The sequence below is a fragment of the Lynx canadensis genome, chromosome B3 (genome assembly GCF_007474595.2).
Source record: "Lynx canadensis isolate LIC74 chromosome B3, mLynCan4.pri.v2, whole genome shotgun sequence".
In the NCBI taxonomy this organism is placed as follows: Eukaryota; Metazoa; Chordata; class Mammalia; order Carnivora; family Felidae; genus Lynx; species Lynx canadensis.
Window position 1 is genome coordinate 71,956,871 of NC_044308.2, and position 22,779 is coordinate 71,979,649.

At 40.4% G+C, this 22,779-nt stretch overlaps 1 protein-coding gene across 1 annotated transcript in view; it reads left to right on the forward strand.

Moving 5' to 3' along the window:
* Nucleotides 1–5,926: 5,926 nt before the first annotated feature.
* Nucleotides 5,927–22,779, forward strand: part of RPGRIP1 (RPGR interacting protein 1) — a 50,254-nt gene continuing 33,401 nt past the window's right edge. Inside the window, 17 exon segments of the mRNA XM_032593675.1 lie at nt 5,927–5,986; nt 5,989–6,163; nt 8,074–8,234; nt 8,689–8,698; nt 8,701–8,739; nt 8,742–8,810; nt 8,813–8,829; nt 9,292–9,442; nt 11,462–11,917; nt 12,079–12,249; nt 12,705–12,746; nt 12,749–12,793; nt 12,796–13,043; nt 14,781–14,993; nt 15,301–15,504; nt 16,326–16,401; nt 16,404–16,463. Of these exon segments, the coding sequence (XP_032449566.1) occupies nt 5,927–5,986; nt 5,989–6,163; nt 8,074–8,234; nt 8,689–8,698; nt 8,701–8,739; nt 8,742–8,810; nt 8,813–8,829; nt 9,292–9,442; nt 11,462–11,917; nt 12,079–12,249; nt 12,705–12,746; nt 12,749–12,793; nt 12,796–13,043; nt 14,781–14,993; nt 15,301–15,504; nt 16,326–16,401; nt 16,404–16,463 (2,197 nt within the window).

Genomic DNA, 22,779 nt, shown 5'->3' on the forward strand with positions numbered 1-22,779 from the left:
AAAAGGAAGAAAGCCATTCTAAATACTTACCCATGTTAGTGGGAGGGGTGGAGATGGCCTAAAATGGTGAGTAATCTCCCACACTTTTTTAAAATGTAGGTTTTACAATTTGTTTTTCTCTAGCAGTTTACCTTTCTAGTCATCCTTTCTTATACATGTAGTAAAAAAAAAAATTGCATTCTCTTAATCCCTTAGCAGCAAAATATGGTGGTCAGTAGCTCAGACTCTGGAGTTAGACAAGATGATGTAAAGTTCTGCTTCGGCCTCTTGATAGCTATATGACTCTGAGCAAGTGACTTAGCTTCGGAGCTTTGGGTTTCTCATTTTTAAGGTTTAGGTAATAATGTCTACCTCTCAGATACGCTGTGAGAATTAAATGAGATACAATATATGTGAAACAATTATAATGATCATAAGATAATAGATCATGAAACACATAGTAACTGCTCAACCAACAATAGCTGTTGTAGTTAGTTTGGTTATTGTTTTTTCTGTTTCTGAAACTGGGAAGAGAGCTTTCTGAAATATGCTGAGTAAGAGCACCTACTTTGAAAATAAATGTTTTTCTCAGATAATCTACCAAATGCAATACAATTGTGAATAAATGACCCTTCCTTAAAGAAATTGTATCATCTGTTATATTCACAGACTTCCTGGCAAGCTAAGGCAGGGGAAAAGTAGCAGCAATTAGTTTTAAAAAAAAGTACACAAACTGACTTGATTTGTGAGAATTTTTAAATATCTCTTAGGGGTGCCTGGGTGGCTCAGTCAGTTGAGCATCCGACTTCGGCTCAGGTCATGATCTCATGGTTTGTGGATTCAGGCCCTGCATCAGGCTCTGTGCTGACATCTCAAAGCCTGGAGCCTGCTTCAGATTCTGCGTCTCTCTCTCTCTCTCTCTCTGTCTCTCCCCCACTCACTCTCTCTCTCCTCTCTCTCAAAAAAAATAAAACATTAAAAAAATTCTCATATCTCTTAAACTAACCACTTAAACGTTTGTAGTACAGAGATAAATATGAAAACAAACATCAAGCTGATATGTGAGTAGAATAATATGTATTTCTTTCTTTCAGGCATATGAAGCTCTGCTCCAGAAGGTACTAAATAGATTCTTTGAATCTCTGTTTCTTAGTAGTAAAAGTAATAAAACCCAAAGAAATTTGTATTAATCTTCAAGTAATATGACACCAGAATTTAGCCAAGTAAATTAAAGTTATTATGACATATAATTTCTTTTTTTTAATGTTTATTTATTTGGGTAGGGGGGCAGAGAGAGAATCTCACCCAGACTCTGAACTGTCAGCACAGAGCCCTATGTGGGACTTGAACTCACAAATTGTGAGATCATGACCTGAGCCAAAATCAAGAGTCAGATGCTTAATTGACTGAGCCACCCAGGCACCCCTATGACATATCATTTATATTAAGACAAATGTACTATTACTATTGTCAGAAGATATTTATTGTGCCATTTTCATAAAACTGAAATACAAGATCTGAAATATTTAGAATAGTATTTTTCAGCCTATTGCTAAAGAGAATTATATAGCATCTGTTCAGAAATTCCCAAGTATTCCTCTAGCATGTATAAGGTGATGAAATATAGCAAACTTGTTGCATATCTTCTCTGAGTTCTTAAATGTTCAACCCCATTCATTCCTGTGAAAGGAGTAGAGATCAAGCTGGGTGAATGTCCATGATTAAGCGTAACTAAGACAGGGGTGCCTGGTGGCTCAGTCAGTTAAGCGTCTAACTCTTTTTTTTTTTAATTTTTTTAACGTTTATTAATTTTTGACACACAGAGAGAGAGAGAGAGAGAGAGAGAGAGAACATGAGTGGGGGAGGGGCAGAGAGAGGGAGACACAGAATCTGAAGCAGGCTCTAGGCTCTGAGCTGTCAGCACAGAGCCCAACGCAGGGCTCGAACTCACGGACCGTGAGATCATGACCTGAGCTGAAGTTGGGCACTCAACCGACTGAGCCACCTAGGTGCCCCAAAAGTGTCCAACTCTTGATTTAGGCTCAGATCCAAATCCAAAATCCCAAAGCCTCCTTGGGACTCTGTCTCCCTCTTCCTCTGCTCCTTTCCCGCTTGCTATCTCTCCCTCAAAATAAATGAAAATAAACTTAAAAAGATACAGGTTCTCTAGTATTAAAAAAAGAGAGAGAGGGGCGCCTGGGTGGCGCAGTCGGTTAAGCGTCCGACTTCAGCCAGGTCACGATCTCGCGGTCCGTGAGTTCGAGCCCCGCATCGGGCTCTGGGCTGATGGCTCAGAGCCTGGAGCCTGTTTCCGGTTCTGTGTGTCCCTCTCTCTCTGCCCCTCCCCCATTCGTGCTCTGTCTCTCTCTGTCCCAAAAATAAATAAACGTTGAAAAAAAAAAAAAAAGAGAGAGAGAGACAGAGTTACTAAGGCAGAGTTCCCAGCACGAACACCCACAGCTGTTCGTTACCAGAAATGTCCACCAGAAAAATGCACACTTAACTTCTAGAGTTAACATTGCTTGCTAGGTGCAAAGGGAAGAGTATATCACCATAAGAAGCATTCAAATAAATTGGAAATTGATATTCAAAGCCTGATAGGAACTTTTAAAGAAACATCTCTCCTAAGCTAAAATGGAATCATGTACCCAGAGGAAAAGAACACATTCTCTTCATTTTCTTATCCCTTAAGGTGTAATGTTAGGTTATTGATTTGTGCTATTTACAGTTGTAAATTTCCCTCTGAGCACTGCTTCATGAATCTCATAAGTTGGGTATGTTGTACTTTTCCCCCGCTTATCTCAATGCATTTTCTAATGTCAGTACTTTAATTTCTACATTTTGGTGAATTTTCCAGTTTTCCTTCTGTTGTTGAGATCTAGCTTAAATGTATATTATTGGAGAATATACATTGTATAAATTCAGTCTTAAAACATTTATTTTGGGGGCATGTGGGTTGTTTAGTTGGTTGGGCGTCTGGCTCTTGATTTTGACTCAGGTCATGATTTCACAGTTGGTGAGATTGAGCCCCACATCGGACTCTGTGCTGACAGCACAGAGCCTACTTGGGATTCTCTCTCTCCCCATCTCTGTGCCCCTCCCCTGCTCACACACTCTCTCTTTCAAAATAAATAAACAAACATTAAAAAAAAGAAGCATTCAAATAGCTTAGAAAGTAAACGCAGCTGTGAAAGGTGGCACTTCACTTAGAACCAGGGTATAATTTGAACCTTGGGAAAATTAATGCTCCAATTAAGAATTATAGGTTCCTGGAGTGGAAATCTTCACTAACAGGGAAATGATACTTCCTGAGAAATACTAGGGTGAAAAAAAAGGTGAATTTACAGTGCAAAGGGACCATGCTATTAACCAAAATCATTCTTCTTGACATCCACTGGGGAATGCTAGGGTTGCTGGTATCTCGAGACCATTTCTGCTGAGTGATATGACCATTCCCAAAGCAACTTTCCTGTTGCCCCAGAATCAGGGAATCCTGAGTGCAGCCCATGATGCCCTTCTCAAGCAAGTGAATGAACTCAGGGCAGAACTGAAGGAGGAAAGCAAGAAGGCTGTGAGTCTGAAGAGCCAACTGGAAGATGTGTCCATCCTGCAGATAACACTGAAGGAGGTAAATAACAATAGTAATTGAAAGATAGCATCAATTGTAAGTTACATTTCAATTTCAGAGATGTTAAAAGTGCTTCTTAGCAACAATATGGCTGTTTATTTTTTTCAGATGAGTAAGATGAGGCTCCAAGTGATTAAATAATTTGCTCAAGATTACACCATTAGGGGGGAAACTTGGATTTATACTTGTGTCCTCTGAAGTTTTTGCTGTATTATAATGTTCCACTATTTCCTTAACAGTAGAAATCCAGACACTGTGAAAATCTGCTTCAGAGAATCCTCATTATTTCCAATAAAAGTTTTCATCACACTTTAAGTTGGTTTGAGTCTTTCTAGTTGAATGGCTCCTCATAGACGTGTGAGATGAACATAGAAAACCTCCTATCCAAGCCTCACTCTGCCACAGAAGAGGAAAGACCTGTGCAAGGAAATCGATGTTTGGATTTTATCTCAGGCACTTTTCTGTCATTCTTAGTTTCAGGAGAGAGTGGAAGATTTGGAAAAAGAACGAAAATTGCTGAATGACAATTATGACAAACTCTTAGAAAAGTAAGTACCAAGTTTGGATCCCAGAGCACTGTTTGCTATAAAAGACAGTTATAGAAAAGGGTCCTCACATTTTAAAAACACTACCCAGTGTTGGTAAGGATATGGGGAAGCTTACACTCAATACTCTTAGTGAGAATATAAATCAGCACAGTCTTTTTGGAAGGGAATTTGATGCTATCTATCAAACTGTTAAACATGCATATACATGTATTTGCAAAGATGATGTATAATAAGAATTTTAATTACTGCATTGTTGGTAATAGAAAAAAAAGTGGAAACATTCAACTTTCCTTTGATAGGGATTGGTTAAATAAATCATGTTGCATCCCCACAATAAAATACTATGAAGCTGTTAAAAATGAAGTAGATCTATATGCCTAAAACATATTGTTAAAAGTCAAGTTGCAAAAGACTATGTTAACTCTGACTTAATTTATTGTGTGTGAGTGTGTGTGTGTGTGTGTGTGTGTGTGTGTGTATGTGTATGAATCTGCAATCCTCTAATGAGATGAAAGGATTAGAGTAGGGCAAAGAGGAACCTTCACTTTTAATCTATATACTTCGGTATCATCTTGATTTTCCACAACAAGCATATATTCATTTATTAATTTTGAAATTTAAAATACCTGGAAGTTAAAAAAAAGTTAAATGTGCCTTCTGACTCAGTGTAAGGCAGCCGAAGGTAGATTGGGGAGGTAGTATGGGACGATCCTGGGAACATCTGATGCTCTTCAACTCAGTGAACCAAAGTAGTGAAACAAATGGCAAACATTACTACTGACCTCTTCCCTTCATCACTCAGAACATTATCTTCTTGGATCATCATGTAACCTATGGATAGGAAGGGCCAAGAACTCTTAATACGAGCCTAAGCAAGTTGTTTTTAGACCACATTTATTGCAATGATAAATAGAAAAAACACATATGCAAAAATAATAGCTTGGGGGAGCCTCAGTTATGCATCTCACTGACTCTTGGTTTCAGCTCAGGTCATGATCTCGCAGTTTGTGCGTTGAAACCCCACATCGGGCTCCATGCTGACAGTGCAGAGTCTGCTTAAGATTCTCTTTCCTTCTCTGTCTCTGCCGCTCCTCCACACATGCACACAACTCTCTTTCAAAATAGATAAACTTAAAAAAATAAAGGAAGAAGTAATAGCTTGATTATCAATATCTCTTCAATCAAAGACTGACCATGTGTGTTTTACACTCAGAATGGGTCTGCCCTGGCAGCTAGATACAGGGGTGTGCAGGGTACAGTCATTGGGAAGTTTAATTCCTGCCCTTCAGTATAGTAATTTATAATCTAGTTCAAAGACCAGTATTTTCTAGACCAGCCATTGGTGAAGATAGAGGAATGGAGTAAGGAAAAGAGGAGACTCTGGTCCTCATTTTTAAAAAAAGTTTATTTAAGTAATCTCTGCACTCAATGTGGGGTTCAGACTCACAACCCTGCAACCAAGAGTCCCATGCTCTTCCAGCTGAGCCAGCCACGCGCTCCTGTTCCTCATTTTTAATTGAGCAGGCCTGAGAATGTCTTAGTACACAGTTTTGCACCTAAAGAAAGCCATCATGCTGGAGAAGTTCCTTGGGAAATAGATGTGACTTGGGTTCTTTGCTCGGTGGGGTATCCAAGACCTAAACAGAAGTGATACTAAGGAGCTCCTCAATAGGGCCCCAAAAGTTCCAAGGCAGTTGGTAAATGACAGTTACAGAGAAACCAGGGACAGAAAAAACATGTAGGGGAATGAATGATGTGCTAGGCCCAGGAGATGCTGAAACTGTGCATTAAAGACGTCACATCACACACCTTTGAGTATTTATCTGACAACTCTCCCCTCGCTTCTTGCTTCCCATTTTCAGCATGCTGGACAGCAGTAATCAGCCTCACTGGAGCAATGAGCTTGTGGGAGAACAGCTACAGCAGAAAGTCTCTCAGTTGCAGGATCAGCTGGATGCTGAGCTGGAGGAGAAGAGAAGAGTCTTACTTCAGCTGTCCAGAGAGAAAGGTAGGTCAGGCTGTGAAGACCTTTCTCAAATGAGGCATCCTCTATGTCTGGTGTGGGAGAAGGGAGCTTGGGCCAGCATTTCTAGTATCCCCTCACCCAATCGTATTTTTGTGTGGGTCAGGAATAACTAGAATACGAACACTGGCACTCAGATCAGATTCACAATCAAGAAAGCATGACATCTGCCTCACATGCATATATTTTCAGTTGTAATGCGTTTTCATTTGGGAGGATGAAAACTCTTAAATTTTTTTTTTAATCTTTATTTATTTTTGAGAGAGAGAGAGAGAGAGAGACAGAGTGCAAGTGGGGGAAGAACAGAAGGAGAGGGAGATGCAGAATCCAAAGCAGGCTCCAGGCTCCAAGCTGTCAGCACAGAGCTCGACACGGGGCTCGAACCCACAAACCGCAAGATCATGACCTGAGCTGAAGTCAGATGCTCAGCCGACTGAGCCACCCAGGTGCCCCGAAACTCTTAAATTTATCACGTTTTTAACATTCACGTTATTGAAAAGTATGAAATGAATTTCTCTGCCTTTTATTCTTATCAGTCATTTAGAGGTGATTGGGAGCCTTGTTTTTATTTGTTTAGTACTAATAGCTCAAATTGAAAAGCAAATTACTGCTCTTGGTTACCACTGCCATTTCCCCCTGTCTTAACTCTGAGGTCATGGTAGATAGTTGCTGGGAAGATTTTTAAATACTGTCAAAGAGACCTTTGTCTCACTTCTTTTTGCTAGGCTGGACCTTGACATTTAGTATCAAATTTATATTCATCAGCTTCTAGTACATTCACATAAGAGAGTGAAGGGAAAAAATACGACATCAAGAAAGATAGAGACAGGAATCATAAAAAGATAAAGCTCAGTTTATGCTAAGGACCTTGTAGTTTGTACAAGTACAAATAAAATCTTGTAAAGGCTTTGGGGTAATCTAATAATCTTCCCCCTCTAATGCATGATAATGAAATGATCACACTAAACACAGATCACTTCCCTTCCCTAAAACACCCACATCCACCCACCCAACAAACACACACAGAAATGCCCAAATGCCCATTCTCCCTCCCTCCACATCAGGGTGGGGTAGAAGTGGAGGTGGGTGCCACAGGGAGCCCATAGCAGAGAAGTCAGAATGGAGTTGAGGAGGAGTTGGAGAGATACTGGTTTGGCTGGTGCTATCAAAAAGTTTGCACTGGAGGGGTGCCTGGCAGGCTCAGTGGGTAGAGCATGTGACTCTTTTTTTTTTTTTCCTTTTAAGTTTCTTTATTTATTTTAGAGGATCAGAGAGAGAGAGAGAGGGAGAGAGAGAATCCAAGCAGCCACTGCACCATCAACATGGAGCCTAATGGCAGGGCTCCAACTCAGGAGGTGTGAGATCATGACCTGAGCCAAATCAAGAGCCAGACACTTAACTGACTGAGCCACCCAGGCACCCCAGCATGCAACTCTTAATCTTATGGTTGTGAGTTCAAGCCCCACATTGGGTGTGGAGCTTACTTAAAAAAAAAAAAAAAAGTATTGAGGAGGGCACCTTTTGGGATGAGCACTGGGTGTTGTATGGAAACCAATTTGTCAATAAATTTCATATATATATAAAAAAAAAAGTTTGCTCTCTCTTAAGACAGTCAAGTGGCTCTGTTTGCTGCTGCTGTTGCTGCTGCTGGTGGTCGCTACAGTTCTGCAGGTGTTTTTTGTTTTGTTTTTAGAGTCCCGGGTGTCAGCTCAGTTTACTGGGTCAATAAGCCAGAACCCTTTTGTAGAAATAAGAGAGAGTTGCTCCTCTAAGGGTAAATTTATAAAATGAATTAAACATTAGTGGGAAAATTTAATTAGAGCTTGGTCCAACTTTAACCATGATTACCGATAACCACCAGGTTTCACCTTTCCGGATGATTTTTTCTCCCCCAGAGCAAAACAAGAATCTGTGTCTTAAAGTCACCCATCTGCTTCAGAAGCATAAGCAGGACGAAGAGATCCTCCAAAGTCAAGACCTAATTTCCCAGTCTCCTGACAGGCAGTCTGAACCAGCCACTCACCCAGCTCTATTGCAAGAGACCACTCAGGTAGAGGTAAGAGATGTTTAATCAAGCAAGTTCCCTGGACAGATGGATGGCTGGCATACATCCCTAGAAGAGATCAGAAAAGTAGCTGAAAAATCGAGTCCTGATTGAGGATAGTATTGAGAAGGATGTGAGAAGGCTGAGAGCACAGATAGCTTCATGAGCTCTGCACATTTTCTCCACCCTTTACAGCTTATAACATCTAGAATGCTTTTTTCCGATGAGGACTTGAAATGATCTGCTGAAGAGCAAACAGCCATCAGAGGTTGTGTAACTTATGCTGCTACCGAGCATGTGGAAGTAGAGGAGAAAGCCCATTTGAAGTGACATAAGTCCTCTTTACTTTTGGGAGTAGATTCTGCTGCTGGTATTTTGCTATTACCAACAACTGCTTTAATGAGAATCATTATTTCTGTGCCCATCATATTTATACTCCCTTTTACCAATGCTTTTCTCATGATAGCCATGTGAACCGAAAACCAAGAAGAAAAGAAACTGTCCCAGCTGTTGAGTGAATGCAAGTGTCGCACGCAGAGACCACACTGGAACTAGAAAAGACCAGAGACATGCTTATTCTCCAGCGCAAATCAACGTGTGTTATCAGGTGCAAGAAAAGGTGGTACAGGAAGGGGCTAGATAAATGGGCATGTGAGGACCACACTGGGCATGAAGCGGGGCCCAAGTTTCCAGAGCTGTTGCAAGGGAATATGCTGCTCTGTGCAACACAGAGTGTGCGTCCTTTGATGTACTTGAGTGCTCACACCAGCGCCATGGCACCTTGGCAATAGAAACTGGTGAAGGGGCCAGCTACTGAAAATGGCAGGTATGAAGGTTCTGGGGTGAAATTTTCCCCAGCATCATGAAGCTATATCCTATGGCACTGTTAGCACAACTGGTCCTAAAGGGGTCTGTGATGAACCCAAGACTTTTTCTTGTGGTTCAGTCTGCCCCGTGTAGGAGATAGTGGAGTCTCTTTTACCCAGCAAGTGCCACCTTTTTATCTGGGCTCTTTGGTGCTGGGTCACTGAAATAGAAAAGTTCAGACATTTTTTGTTTCTTGTTTCAGGAGGAACTGGAGGCAATGATGACAAAAGCCGATAATGAAAATAAAGATCATGAGGAAAAGCTGGAGAGGTTGAATCAACTGCTAGACCTCAAGAACGATCGTATCAATCAGCTGGAAGGTATTTTGAGAAGCCATGGCCTTCCAATATCCGGCAAGTCTTAGTCCTTTGTTCTTGTCTTGGACCTGTCACATAGCTAATGCCTGTGCTCCCTCTGTGCACCTGCCTGGAAGGCTGCCTCTTGTGTCTTGGAATGTAGTGCATGCCACCTCTCCTGTTCTTTATCCCATCATCTTTGGTGTTTTAATACATGGTTAGCAGCTTCTTTTCCTCCATCATGTCAGTGCCTTCCTCTGATTTCTCTGAAGAGTTTCAGTGGGGCCCAGCAATTGCTGAATCTGTTTTGAGAATTAAGAGCACATCACTGTTGGCCCTCACGGTGGCATAACACACTTCCTCTCTCAAGAGTGTTTCCACAACCCAGGCCTATCCAGAGCTTTATCACTCATCTTGCCTCATCCTTTTCTGTGATTTCTCTCCAAAAGTCTGTAAATTCTTTGTTGCAGTTTGAGGATGTCGACATGACAGGGCAGCTGGCTGGACACTTGGGCAAATTTCATAGTGTGATACTTCCTGTATTTAGTACAGTCACTGCTCACCAGGAGCTGGCTTCAGCCTCACATATCAAGAATATTGGCTTTGTTATTATACTCCATTTTGAGAGACCTGATTCACACTAACCAAATTCACCAAAGATTGATATTTAAACCAGATCGTTCACTTATTATTTTATGACAGAGTCTATTTCATTGCTGCCATGAGAATATTTGGAACTACTGTTCAGGGAAGTCCTCTCTCTGGAAATCAGTAAGCACGTTACTTAATGAGCACGGAACTAGAGTAAAGGGAGGTGGGTTCATGCTGGGGCATGATTATCCAGGCCAGGTGAGTCTGTTAAAAAGTCACTGCCATATAACAAAGGAATCCTCCCTTGGGTTGAAATCCTCATGTCTTTCAGATTCAGGATCTTTCTCCTGAGACAGTTCAGGATAAATACTCTTATCTACTTCTAAAGATCATTTGCTTTAACTTACAGTTTTTTCATTACTGATAAGATCAAAGAGTTTTTCATATGTTTAGCAGTTATTCGTATTGTTTCTTCTGAGAATTGCCTGTTTCTGTCCTTTATCTGTTTCTTAATAGTATTTTATTCATTTGTAGAATTTCTTTATATGCTAAAATTATTAACCCTGGGTCATGTAATACAAAACTTTAAATATATTTTATTTTAGTTGTGTTAATCTTATCAATTAAGAAGCTATTAGTCTAATTTTTGTATTCCATTTATTTTGGGCAGGAAGACATTTTGATGTGTTCAAAATATTTTTATTCTACTACTTTAACTCTTAATATAGGACTTTCACCATTGATACCCTGTGACGATTCAAATACTCTCCAGTTTGAAGCAGATTGTGTATCAAATTTTCTGATTGGTTGGACATAGGAGGTAATGCACAGAATTGGTAGACTGTCTTACATATCTTTTGATCCCGTTGATAGTAGTTCAACCTCTTTCTAGTAAGTTTCCTCTGCAACTTTTTACTACATTACTCTTTGACTTTAAGTGGATTTTTTTTTTTTTTGCCTTCTTATTATGAAAACAAACTTTTAACAGGATGAAAATTCCTGTGACTGATCTGGCTGGAGAATGGGAATACTTTCTTGGTGGAACCCAATGTAATGTAATAGGCACTATGACTATAATTCGGTATTCTCTTGAGGCCCGTATCCCAAATTTTTGGAAATACTCTATTTTGTGTTTCAAGTACTTCTCTGTGGAATTACCAATTAACTCAGAGGACCTTTCTGTAAGATAAAACAATGATATCTGCAGATGAAATGTGCCTCCAGTGTTTTCCTGAGCTTAGGATTTACTCTCCAGTCATTCGTTCTGTACCTTATCTCCAAAGCAGGCCTTGGGTTATTTAGCCATCAGAATTCAAAGCTCCTACTTGTCATTCTATTTCTTTTCCTTTTGAATCACATGGTGTCTTGAAATAATCACAACTTGGAATTTCATCATGGTGTTTATTCTCCTTCCATCCAACTTATTTTACCCTGAGGAGGAGCTCTCTATGCTTTAATGGATAGGCAGTTTTCTTTTCCCTCTAGAACAGCTCAAAGATGTGGCTTACGGCACCCGACAGTTGTCATTATGTCTGCAAACACTGCCAGCCCATGGAGATGATGATGAAGCAGACATTTCTCTGCTGCATCAGAGTGAGAATCTTTTTGAACTGCACATCCACCAAGCCTTTCTGAAGTCTGCTGCCCTGGATCAGGCTGGAGACACTCAACCTACTACTTTCTGTACTTATTCCTTCTATGATTTTGAAACCCACTGTACCCCACTAGCTGTGGGGCCACAGCCCCTCTATGACTTCACCTCCCAGTATGTGGTAGAAACAGATTCCCTTTTTTTGAACTACCTTCATGGGGCTTCAGTCCGGCTTGATCTACACCAGGCTGTAGCCAGTGAGCACCACACACTTGCAGCTGGATGGATTTACTTGAGAGGGTGCTGGAGACTGTGGATGAGGGTCCATGGCTGTACCATACTTACTGTAAGTGCTGTCAGCTTCCCACAGCTCCCAGGACTAATGCAGAGTTTCCCAAAGCCTATAGTTGGTCTTTTGGTCATTACCCATTTTCTTCCTCTGCCTTGTTCTTAATCCTCACCACACCATCTGTGTCTTCCATGCGTTTCATTACTTTCTGCTACCCAGGAGCTGGGGAGAAGACTTCGGGTGTGCTAGAATACTGGATGAGGCTGCGCTTCCCCATAGGATCCAGCCTACAGGCATGCAATAAGCGAAAGAAGGCTCAGGCCTACCTGTCAGCCAATGTGCTTGGTGCCTTGGAGGCCCAGGAAGATAAGGTGAGAAAAAGGATGTGCCCATGTATCTCAGAGGAGCCTCAGCCAAGCAGTTCAGGAGAACAGCTCAGTCTTCCGCTCTCAATAAGTATTTGTTGAATGTGAATGAAGGAGAAAAACTGTGATGCCACAACTAATCCAGAACTCTTGTGGCTGTGATGCCACAACTCTTCCCTTGGTCAAGCTTGGGTTTGAAATGAAATCATACCCTCAGAGCTAGCTGCCTCTCCCTGCTGTGAACAAAATAGCTTCTCTGTTCCTTTCTCTAAGATAAGGCTTGAGTGCCAGCACCTCTTTCAAAATAACTATCTTCCAGAGCCACTTTACAGGCAGGCGAATGTCATTAGGTTTCTCTGGGACCCAGTCAGGATTCTACAGCAGTTTAGGTCATAGCTCTTCCTCATCAAGGGTGCTGGGCTTCACCCACAACAACTCTCTCAGGCCACCCTTTTCCTTCATCCAAGACCAACATCTTTCCAGTCCAGATGGAGACCTGGAAGCATCAGAATGAGCTGCGGGTGGAATCATCAGATGCTATGGCCTCCGGAGTCGGCGGCTGGGAACCCAGCCAGTCCATACGTCATGTACCGCTTCTTCACCTTCTCTGACCACGACACTGCCATCATTCCAGCCAGTAACAATCCGCACTTTAGAGACCAGGCTCGATTCCCAGTGCTTGTGACCTCTGACCTGGATAAATATCTGAGGCGGGAGGCCCTGTCTGTCTACGTTTTTGATGATGAAGATGCAGAGCCTGGCTCGTACCTTGGCCAAGTCCAAGTGCCCTTGCTTCCTCTCGCACAAAACAATCCATTAAAGGTGGGAGTTCAAGTCTATCGCATCTTTATGCTCTCTGCCCAGTGTTGTCTTCCTGTCCTACTTTTCTTTGATTACTTGCTTGGAACAGTCTCTCTTTAAAAACCTGCTGAGGTGCGCCTGTGTGGCTCAGTCCAGTGAGAGACTACACTTCGGCTCAGGTCATGATCTCATGGTTTGTGAGTTCGAGCCCCGCGTCGGGCTCTGTGCTGACAGCTCAGAGCCTGGAGCCTGCTTCAGATTCTGTGTCTCCCTCTCTCTCTGCCCCTCCCCCACTCATGCTCTGTCCCTCTCTGTCTCAGAAATAAATAAATAAAATAAAAAATAAAAAAAATAAAAATAAAAATAAAAAAATAAAAAAAAAACCTGCTGAGAGGATTTTAGAGTATTGTCAAGAGCAACAGAGCAGAAGACTCAGATCCCCACTAATCCTATAGAAACATTGCTTCTTCTGCTTCTTTTTAGCAACAAAAGCAAGATTCTTAAGTGGGTAGACCCACCAACCTAAAGTCCATGCGTCCGTCTCTAACAAATCTTTTCTGACTCGATCGTGCTTCTCAGGATTTATGTTTACTTAAGGCCTGTTGTCTCTCAGCACATGAGAGTGGATATCAGATTATAAACTGTGTCCTTAATACTCTCTCGTAATTCCCTTGCTTCTTTTAAACACAAGTTAGACTTTCATGCCATGCCATAGAAAAGGTAAATTTCTTGGATCTCTTTCCCCCCAATACAGAACTGAGGTGAACTTAGGAAAGGTCACCTCTCTGGTTGCAGTACTGGGGGGAGGATGAGGCAGGGATGTCTGTGCTCCCATTGTGAAGTAGGGATGGGTATAGCTAGTACCAGCTATGTTTAACAAGCTTTTGGATAGTCTAGAAAATGTGTGAGTCCTCCCTCCTTCCAGTACTACAAGAGCTGAAAGAAAGAAAAAAGAGAAAGAAAGAAGAAAGAAAGGAAGGAAGGAAGAAACGAAAAGCTGATACTTTTGCTTATAACTTATCTTTTGCCAAAGGAAGAGGCAATATGAGCCATCTGTTAAAGTAATCAGTGTTACAAATCAGAAGCCTGGCATTTGGAAATAGCGATTTTGCTGAAGTTTTCTTGGCTTTTGTTACTTTAGAAATAGGGACCGGGGCGCCTGGGGTGGCTCGGTCGGTTGAGCGTCCGACTTCGGCTCAGGTCATGATCTCACGGTCCGTGAGTTCGAGCCCCGCGTTGGGCTCTGTGCTGACTGCTCAGAGCCTGGAGCCTGTTTCAGATTGTGTCTCCCTCTCTCTCTGACCCTCCCCTGTTCATGCTCTGTCTCTCTCTGTCTCAAAAATAAATAAACGTTAAAAAAAATTTTTTTTAAAAATAAAAAAAAGAAATAGGGACCACTTGAGTGTAGATAATGGTTTCTTTGGTATGCTTAAGGCCTGGCAAGCATTTGGTAATAGTAATAATGTAGTCATGTTTATTGGCTAGGTGACTGAGGACAAGCAAGCTATACCTTTCCATACGTCTTTTGACTATCCCTTCCTGAAACCTGGAGACTCCCATCTTCCCCTACAAATATTCTAAGTGAATATTAGAAGTAAACATTCTAAGAGAATATTAATATTCACTGCTATTTTATGTTACTTCTGAGTGTATTATCACCATGGATGTTAATTCATGACAAGCAAATTATGGTAAAATTCAAAATGGGGAATGGATAAGGTGCTGATAAATACTCACTTGTCTACTTCATATGATCAGATCTTATTAATGTCTGTGTGTGTCTCAGGTGATTTTAACCTCACAGACCCTGCGGGGAACCCCAGTGGATTTGTTGAGATGCAATTGGACTGGAAATCTTTCTACCTACCCCCAGAGAGCTTCCTGAAACCAGAAACTCAGCCTGAGGAGAATACCACGAAGGACAGTTTAGAGATCTCATCTGAAGAGGAAAAAGCTTCCTTTCTCCCCCAGGTAGCAGATCTCCACCAATCCTGTGAAACATATTTGAAGAAGATGGTATTAAAATTGTAGTAAAAGAAATGCCTTCCATGAATGTCAGGTGTTCAGCAAACTTATTCTGCATCCCTCGCAATGTCATGAGCCACCTACTGATGGAGAAGGATCCTGGGTTTTATTACAGGGAGGAAAGAAAGATGGCACCTCTCAGCTCTGTGGCAGGCGAGGAATGAAGTCTAATGCTAGCTCACAAATCCCTTTCTTGAGTATCAAGGCTGTTAAACTCTCATCTAGTAAGGCTGTCTCTGATACTTCTGTTTAGGACCTGATGGCATTTGGTGAGATTCCCATTGAAGCTGGCCAGTATCAAGCTAAGAGAAAACCTCCACAGGTGGGAGAAAGAAAGGAAAGGGAACACCAGGTTGCAAGCTACTCAAGAAGAAAACATGGTAAAAGAACAAGCATCCAAGGAAAGAACAGAATGGAGTATCTTAGTCGTAACATCTTAACTGGAAATACACTACAAGTAAGGCCTTAGAAACCCTGCAGAATTAAAATATGAGTTGTAGTGTCCCCAGAGATACTATTCTCAAGTAGAAGCAGACACCCAAGATAAGCAATTATCATGGCTTTTTGTGGCTAACATGTGTTTCCTCAAACACAAGTAGTTTAATAAAACTCTGAAGTGTTCACTTCATTTCATTGTAATTTAGTTCAGCAGCTTATGGACTCTGCAATTTATGCTTAGAATTTTAGCAGTCCACCTCAACTGTAGTGAAAGTAAGCTAAAGAACAAGTATTTATTGAACACCTACTATATGCTTGATACTGTCTTTTCTTCATAGGAAGCTGGATTAAAGTTACTATGTAGCACCTAAAAATATATATAGGAGATTGTAAATATATACTATTATATGGTTAAATATTATATATTGTTATATTACAATCATCTTGTATGAGTTGTGTAATTGTATTAACATATAATTACTAATTTTGTGAAATTATTATTATATACACAACTGACCCTTGAACAACATGGACTTGAGCTGTAACACATCCCTGTTTTTTTCAGTAAACACAGTATTGCAAATGTATTTTCTCTTTCTTACGATTTTCTTAATAGCATTTTCTTTTCTCTAGCTTCCTTTATTGTGAGAGTATAGTATATAATATACATAGGATGTATTAGTCGACTATTTATGTTATTGGTAAGTTTTCTGGTCAACAGTGGACTATTAGTAGTTAATTTTGGGAGGGACAGTCAAAAGTTATACACAGATTTTTGGTGCCCCAAACCCTCATGTTGTTCAAGGGCCAACTGTAATTATAATTGTCTTTATTCTGAAGCAGGTGAAGTACACTGAATGGAAGTTCTCAGGGCTCAAGAGCTCCATAGATGATGGTTTGAAAAATCAGCAAAAGGAAGAGAAATTACATCATCCCATTCAGTACCAATGCAGAAAGAAGCCCTGAATCCTGTAAATGGTATTGTACATTTGTTTGTTTGTTTGTTTTAATGGCATTGTCTTTTTAAAATCTAATTTCCTATTTAATCATTGGGTTATTTTATCAAGCCTGTTATTTACTACCCCCCCCATCTTGCATTGCTAAACTTTTCATGGAAAATTAGTATTGAACACTCTAAGCTTAGTTTTATGTTACAGGTGTGCTGGTTAGGCCAATGAAGGCTGGAATTTTTAAAGCTAGTTTGCTTGCCAGTTTAGTTACCTAACAAGTATATCTTGTGAATTATGGTTACAAAGAAATAGAAGGAGTGTGGTTGGCTCATTTATGATGTTGATCCAAAATGTTTTAAATTAAGGGAAGGCTTTTTTGTGTTACAATGCAAGGTAGACATGATTTCAGGTTATAGTATTGGCAAACTAGATAATTCAGACCAACTCTCATTGATGACAGCTAAAATGCTGAAGTGAATATATTTTCTCAAGATCTTAACGTTTCTTAAAAGCATTATATAGTCAATAAGAAGAGAGGGAAGAATTACCTAGCCTTGACGAGGGAGATGATTGAAGCTCAGGGAAGTGAGCTGAAACTCCTGTAGCCCTGGGATGTTGTCAGTCTAGAGAAAGCAGTGGACAGACAGAACCATGCTTTTGGTGGACTTTTGGGACAGGGAAATGGGATGCAGTCTCAGTCTGCTGTCTGCCAGCATAGGCAGATGTCTGCTCAGGGCAGAAATTCCTACTTTGGTCTAGGACCCAGAAGGCAGCACCGTTCTGAGCCTCTGAATGGTGAGGCTGAGAGGAAGAACTGTGGTTTGGGCACTTGCAGGCCTAGAGACACAGGGCTGATCAGTGACCACCAGGACTCCAGATACTGGAATTATCAGACATGGCCTGGGCAAGAGCTGTGGTTATCGGCTTCGTGGAGATAAAAGCTGAACTTTAAAATTGCAACAAAGAACTGGAGCTCTGAAAACATTAAGGTTGTAAGTTTTTAAAAACATTTGTTTTTTTTTTTTTTTTGTTTTTTTTTTTTTGTTTTTTTTTATATGAAGTTTATTGACAAATTGGTTTCCATACAACACCCAGTGCTCATCCCAAAAGGTGCCCTCCTCAATACCCATCACCCACCCTCCCCTCCCTCCCACCCCCTATCAACCCTCAGTTTGTTCTCAGTTTTTAACAGTCTCTTATGCTTTGGCTCTCTCCCACTCTAACGTCCTTTTTTTTTTTTTTTTTTTTTTTTTCCTTCCCCTCCCCCATGGGTTCCTGTTAAGTTTCTCAGGATCCACATAAGAGTGAAACCATATGGTTTTTTTTTCTCTTTTTGGCTTATTTCACTTAGCATCACACTCTCGAATTATCAGACATGGCCTGGGCAAGCAGCTGTGTTATCGGCTTCGTGGAGATAAAAGCTGAACTTTAAAATTGCAACAAAGAACTGGAGCTCTGAAAACATTAAGGTTGTAAGTTTTTAAAAACATTTTGTTTTAAAATAATTTCGGGGCTCTTGGGTGTCTCAGTTGGTTGGGCAACCGACTTTGGCTTAGGTCATAATCTCGCAGCTTGTGAGTTCAAGCCCCGCATTGGGCTCTGTGCTGACAGCTCAGAGCCTGGAGCCTGCTTCGGATTCTGTATCTCTCTCTCTCTGCCCCTCCCTCGCTTGTGCTATCTCTCTCTTTCTCTCTCTCTCTCTCTCAAAATAAATAAACATTAAATTTTTAAAAATAAAATAATTTCAAACTTACATAAGAGCTGCATGACAAATTCATCAACTTTTAGCATTTTCCCCACTTACTGCTTTGTCCTTTTTTCTGAAGCATTTGAGAACAAGTTGTACATCTCATGCCCCCTTACTTCTGTGTATTCGTAAGGAAAATTATATGAACAGTAGAGTTTCAAGCATGCAGTCTTACATGGACACATATTACCTCATGTCCCAGTCCATTATCAGAATTTTTAGTTGTCAAAATAAGGTCCATTATCACAGTTCTTTAACCTTGTATCTAACCCAGGATCATACATTGCATTTAGTCATTACTCTTTGGTTTCCTTTAATCGGATCGGTTCCTTGTCTTCACCTTCCTGATACTGACATTTTTGAAGAGTATAAATGAGCAGTTCTGTAGAGTGTTCCTCAATTTGGATTTGTCTGATGTTTCTTTGTAATGTAGATTCAGGTTTGAACTTTTTACAAGAGTACCACAAAAGTGATATTATGTCCGTCTCACTGCATCACATCAGGGGATACATGATGTCTGTTCCCATTATTATGATGTGTGTTAATTTTATCACTTGGTTAGAAAGCATCTGCCAGGTTTTTAATCATAAGTTAATAATTTTTGCCTTTGTAAATTATAGTAATCTGTGAGATGTTCTTTTGAGACTACATAAATACGTTATCCTCATCAAAATTTAACTTAATAATTTTGGTATTGACTTGTGGGGGGGGTTGTTCTGAATCACAAAATGTTTACAAAATACATTGCATATTTGGAAATGAATCAATAGAAATTATAGAACTGCTCAATATAGAAATTTGTGGAGGAATAGATGGTTGAAAATAGATTTTAAAAAAAGAAAACAGATTAGATACAACTGAAGTGAGAATTGGTAAAGATAACTAGAATAAACAAGGAGAGACACAAGATGGAAAATACAAAAGAGAAGACAGACATAAAGGAATAAAATGAGGAGGTCTAAGCAATGTTCAATTAGATATGGAGAGGAAGGAGGCAAAAGTAATATTTAAGTGATAATGATTTAGAGTTTTCTAGAAACTAGTGAAAGATATTAGCATTGAATGAATGAAGCTCAAGTAGGATAAGTTTTAAAAAAATCCAGATCTGGGGCACCTGGCTGCTCAGTTGGTAGAAAAATGTGACTCTTGATCTTGGGGTGTGGGTTTGAGCCCCACATTGGGTGTAGAGATTACTTAAAAATTAAAATTAAAAAATCTACATCTAAACATATCCTCATATGTAAAAATGCAAAAATAAAATCAAAATAGAAAATGTTAAAAGTATCCATTGGGGCACCTGGGTAGCTCAGTCAGTTTACATCTGACTCTTGATTTCAGCTCTTGTCATAATCTCATGGGTTCATAAGTTTGAACCCCATGTCGGGCTCTGTGCTGACAGTGTGGAGCCTACTCAGGATTCTCTCTCTCGCCTTCTCTCTCTCTCTCTGCCCCTCCCCCACACTCTCACTCACTTACTCTCTATCTCTCTCAAAATAAAGAAATAAACTTAAAAAAAAGTGCATCCATTTAAAAGAAAAAGATTGCCATGGTCCATTGATAATATGGACAACTGACTTGTCAATAGCTACAACTATAGTCAGAAACCAGTGGCTTCAATATGCCAAAGGGAAATAACTGCCAACAAAGAATTCTCCACAAAACAAAAATGCTCTTCCAGAATGAAAACAGAATAGACATTTAAAGACAAACCAAAATGGATGGCTTGCTTTCAAGCTACATTTTAAGGTTGTCCTTTAGGCTGAAGGAAAATTATCTCAGAAGGAAGCACAAAGGTGTAACAAACCAGGAAAAGCAAAGAATATGAGTTAGTTTACATTACTATATAAAGCAAAAATATCAGCTTGTGAGGTTAAAATACATTTAAATTTAAATATATAATGTAGTAGGTTCAACGGTAGCCCCACAAAAGGTATGTCCATGTCCTGAACCCTAGAATTTGTAACTGTTACCTGATTTGAAAAAAGATTTTTTTGCAGATGTACTTAAGTTAAAGATCTTGAGCTGTAGAGATCAGCTTGGATTATGTGAGTGCACACACAGAGAGACACATGCAGAAAAGAAGGCAGTGTAACCACATAGGCAGAGATTGAAATGATGTGGCCACAAGCCAAAGAATGCCTGGAGCCACCAGAAGCTAGAAAAGGCAAGGGAAGAAAAGGAAAAATGTCCTCTAGAACCTTTGGAGTGAGCATAGACTTCCCAATACCTTGATTTTGAACTTCTGACCTCCAGCACTAAGAGAGAATAGATTTCCAGTTTTATTTCTTTCTTTTCTTTTCTTTTCTTTCTTTCTTTTTTTTTTTTTTTACTTTTTTTCATGATACTGGAGAGATGGACATTTCATCCAGACCAAGTTTAAATGACTTGTACATATTTTATGTAAGCCAGAGGCAAAACCAAAGCTAAAATAACATTTGGCACAACAACTAATATTACTTGAAAAAGCTCATAGAAAGTTCACCATCACCTTAAAGATCAATCACTTTATTACAGAATGAATGACTCTACAGAGAAGAGAAAAGAGACCTAAAGGATAAAATGAGAGGATCTAAGCTATGTTTAATCAAACGTAGGAGAAGATAAAGAAGGGAGACAGAGGCAATGTTTAAAGTGATATGTGAAATTCACATCTGCATTCAGAAAATGAAATCATGAGAAGAAGGACTATTTTTTCTGGCCTCTCAGTTGTTGCCTTCAATAGTGAGTTGTGGATTGCTTTCTTTAATGACCTTCAGGAGCTTTTGGATTTGAGCATCGGATTCATCAGTCTTCAACCTGAGTGTCCAGAGGGGGCAATTTTGAAGTTTCAAGGCTTCACACAGCATCTATACTCCACTATACTCCCAGGGAACTCTGGCCCAGGTCTAGCATGATCAGGTTCTGTTGCTTTTGAGGGTAGACAAGAGGTCTCACAACTGAAAGAAGTGATGGCACATCCCCACAACCACAGAAATCTCAGATTACATGGTGGTTTCTTCAAAGCCTTACAAAGAACTGTAGTAGTTACTATGTGAGTCAGTAACATACTTGGCTAACATACAAGCTAACATACTTGGCTTGATTTTTGTTGGAGAAACTTTGATAGGTGATTGCAGCCATCACTGGATATGTTGCAGCACCATAGCACCAGAGTATGTAGTTTATGTTGGGGTAACTCAAGCCCTCACATAGAAGTTTCATCCCATAGGTGTCCCAGCATAGGTGTGTCAGCCTCTGGTTGATGCTCAGAGCACAAAAGAGCTTCTTGCCACAGGTTACTGTGAGGTGACGTTCTCCTGTGACAACCTCTGCAGGAAACACTTTGGGTATCTCTAAATTGTGTACAGCAAATTGACACGCTTATCCAAGAGCTCATTTGTTGTGAGGTTCAAGCATGCCGTAGACTGGTTGATTTCAAGAAGGAGAAACCAGCTCATTGATGAATGGTGGAATAGTAAGAAACCAACCTGATATAGTATGGATTACATTTTAGGTGTCTCAAGACCACACACAATAGGAAAGCGTATCATTTTGGTCATTTCTGTGAGTGACCAGATGCATTGGATCTCATGGCCAGCAAAGGCAAGACAGAAGTTCCAATAAGCAGCAGCTAGAGAAATATTTTTGAGGACCACTTTCTGGAGATTACAGGTAGCATACGTTTTTCACAGAGAATCCTTGTTGGTGAGGTACTAAGGAAGATCTGACTGATGTCCAGAAATATCAGATTCTCACTTGAGCCATACATGAAACAAAAGTCCATCCAGAAAGGAGGCAATTGTCGATGATTCTGGGACCTCTGAACCTGAGCATCTGATTCTGATGCAGTGTCATTCTCCAGGAATACCTTCTATAGCAAAATTTTCTACAAGTTTTGGCAATGCTTAAGGTGGAATGTAAGCATGATGTCCATTTTATTTTTCAAATGCAGTGACATTTCCTTGATGTGGGCAATTGCATCCTTTACAAGCTGTTCTTCCTGAGATTCAAAAAGACAGTACAAAACCATCTCCTTCATTGAGCAGAAGGGTTTATTCTCATCTGACTGTGCTTTGCATTTCAGTAAGTTCCATTTGACTTTCATTGACATTCGGGAGTCAAAAGCTGTCTTCAGTCCCATGCCTCTCTTTTCTTTGAATGGCTGACTAAAAAGTTACCCAACTTGGGTCAGGTTGGCATTCTTTAGTCTTTATTGAAGAACAGCTTCTGCACATTACATTTTTTTTTAATTTTTAAAGTTTATTTATTTATTTTGAGAGAGTAAGTGGGGGAGGGCAAAAAGAGGGGGTGGGGGAGAATCCCAAGCAGGCTCCACACTGTCAGCGCGGAGCCTGATGTGGGGCTTGAACTCACAAACTGTGAGATCATGACCTGAGCCATAATCAAGAGTCAGACGCTGAACTGACCAAGCCACCCACACACCCCAACTTCTGCACATTCCTAATGTCCCACCTGAGGCTTTCCCTGTCTTCTTCCTCCTTGCTCTCCTGTACATAGAACATGGTGACAAGAAACTTTTGGACACTGAGTTCAATGAAGGAGTAGCAGCCCTTACAGTCTTTGCCCTCCTGGAAGATACTTTTCCAGGAAAGGATAG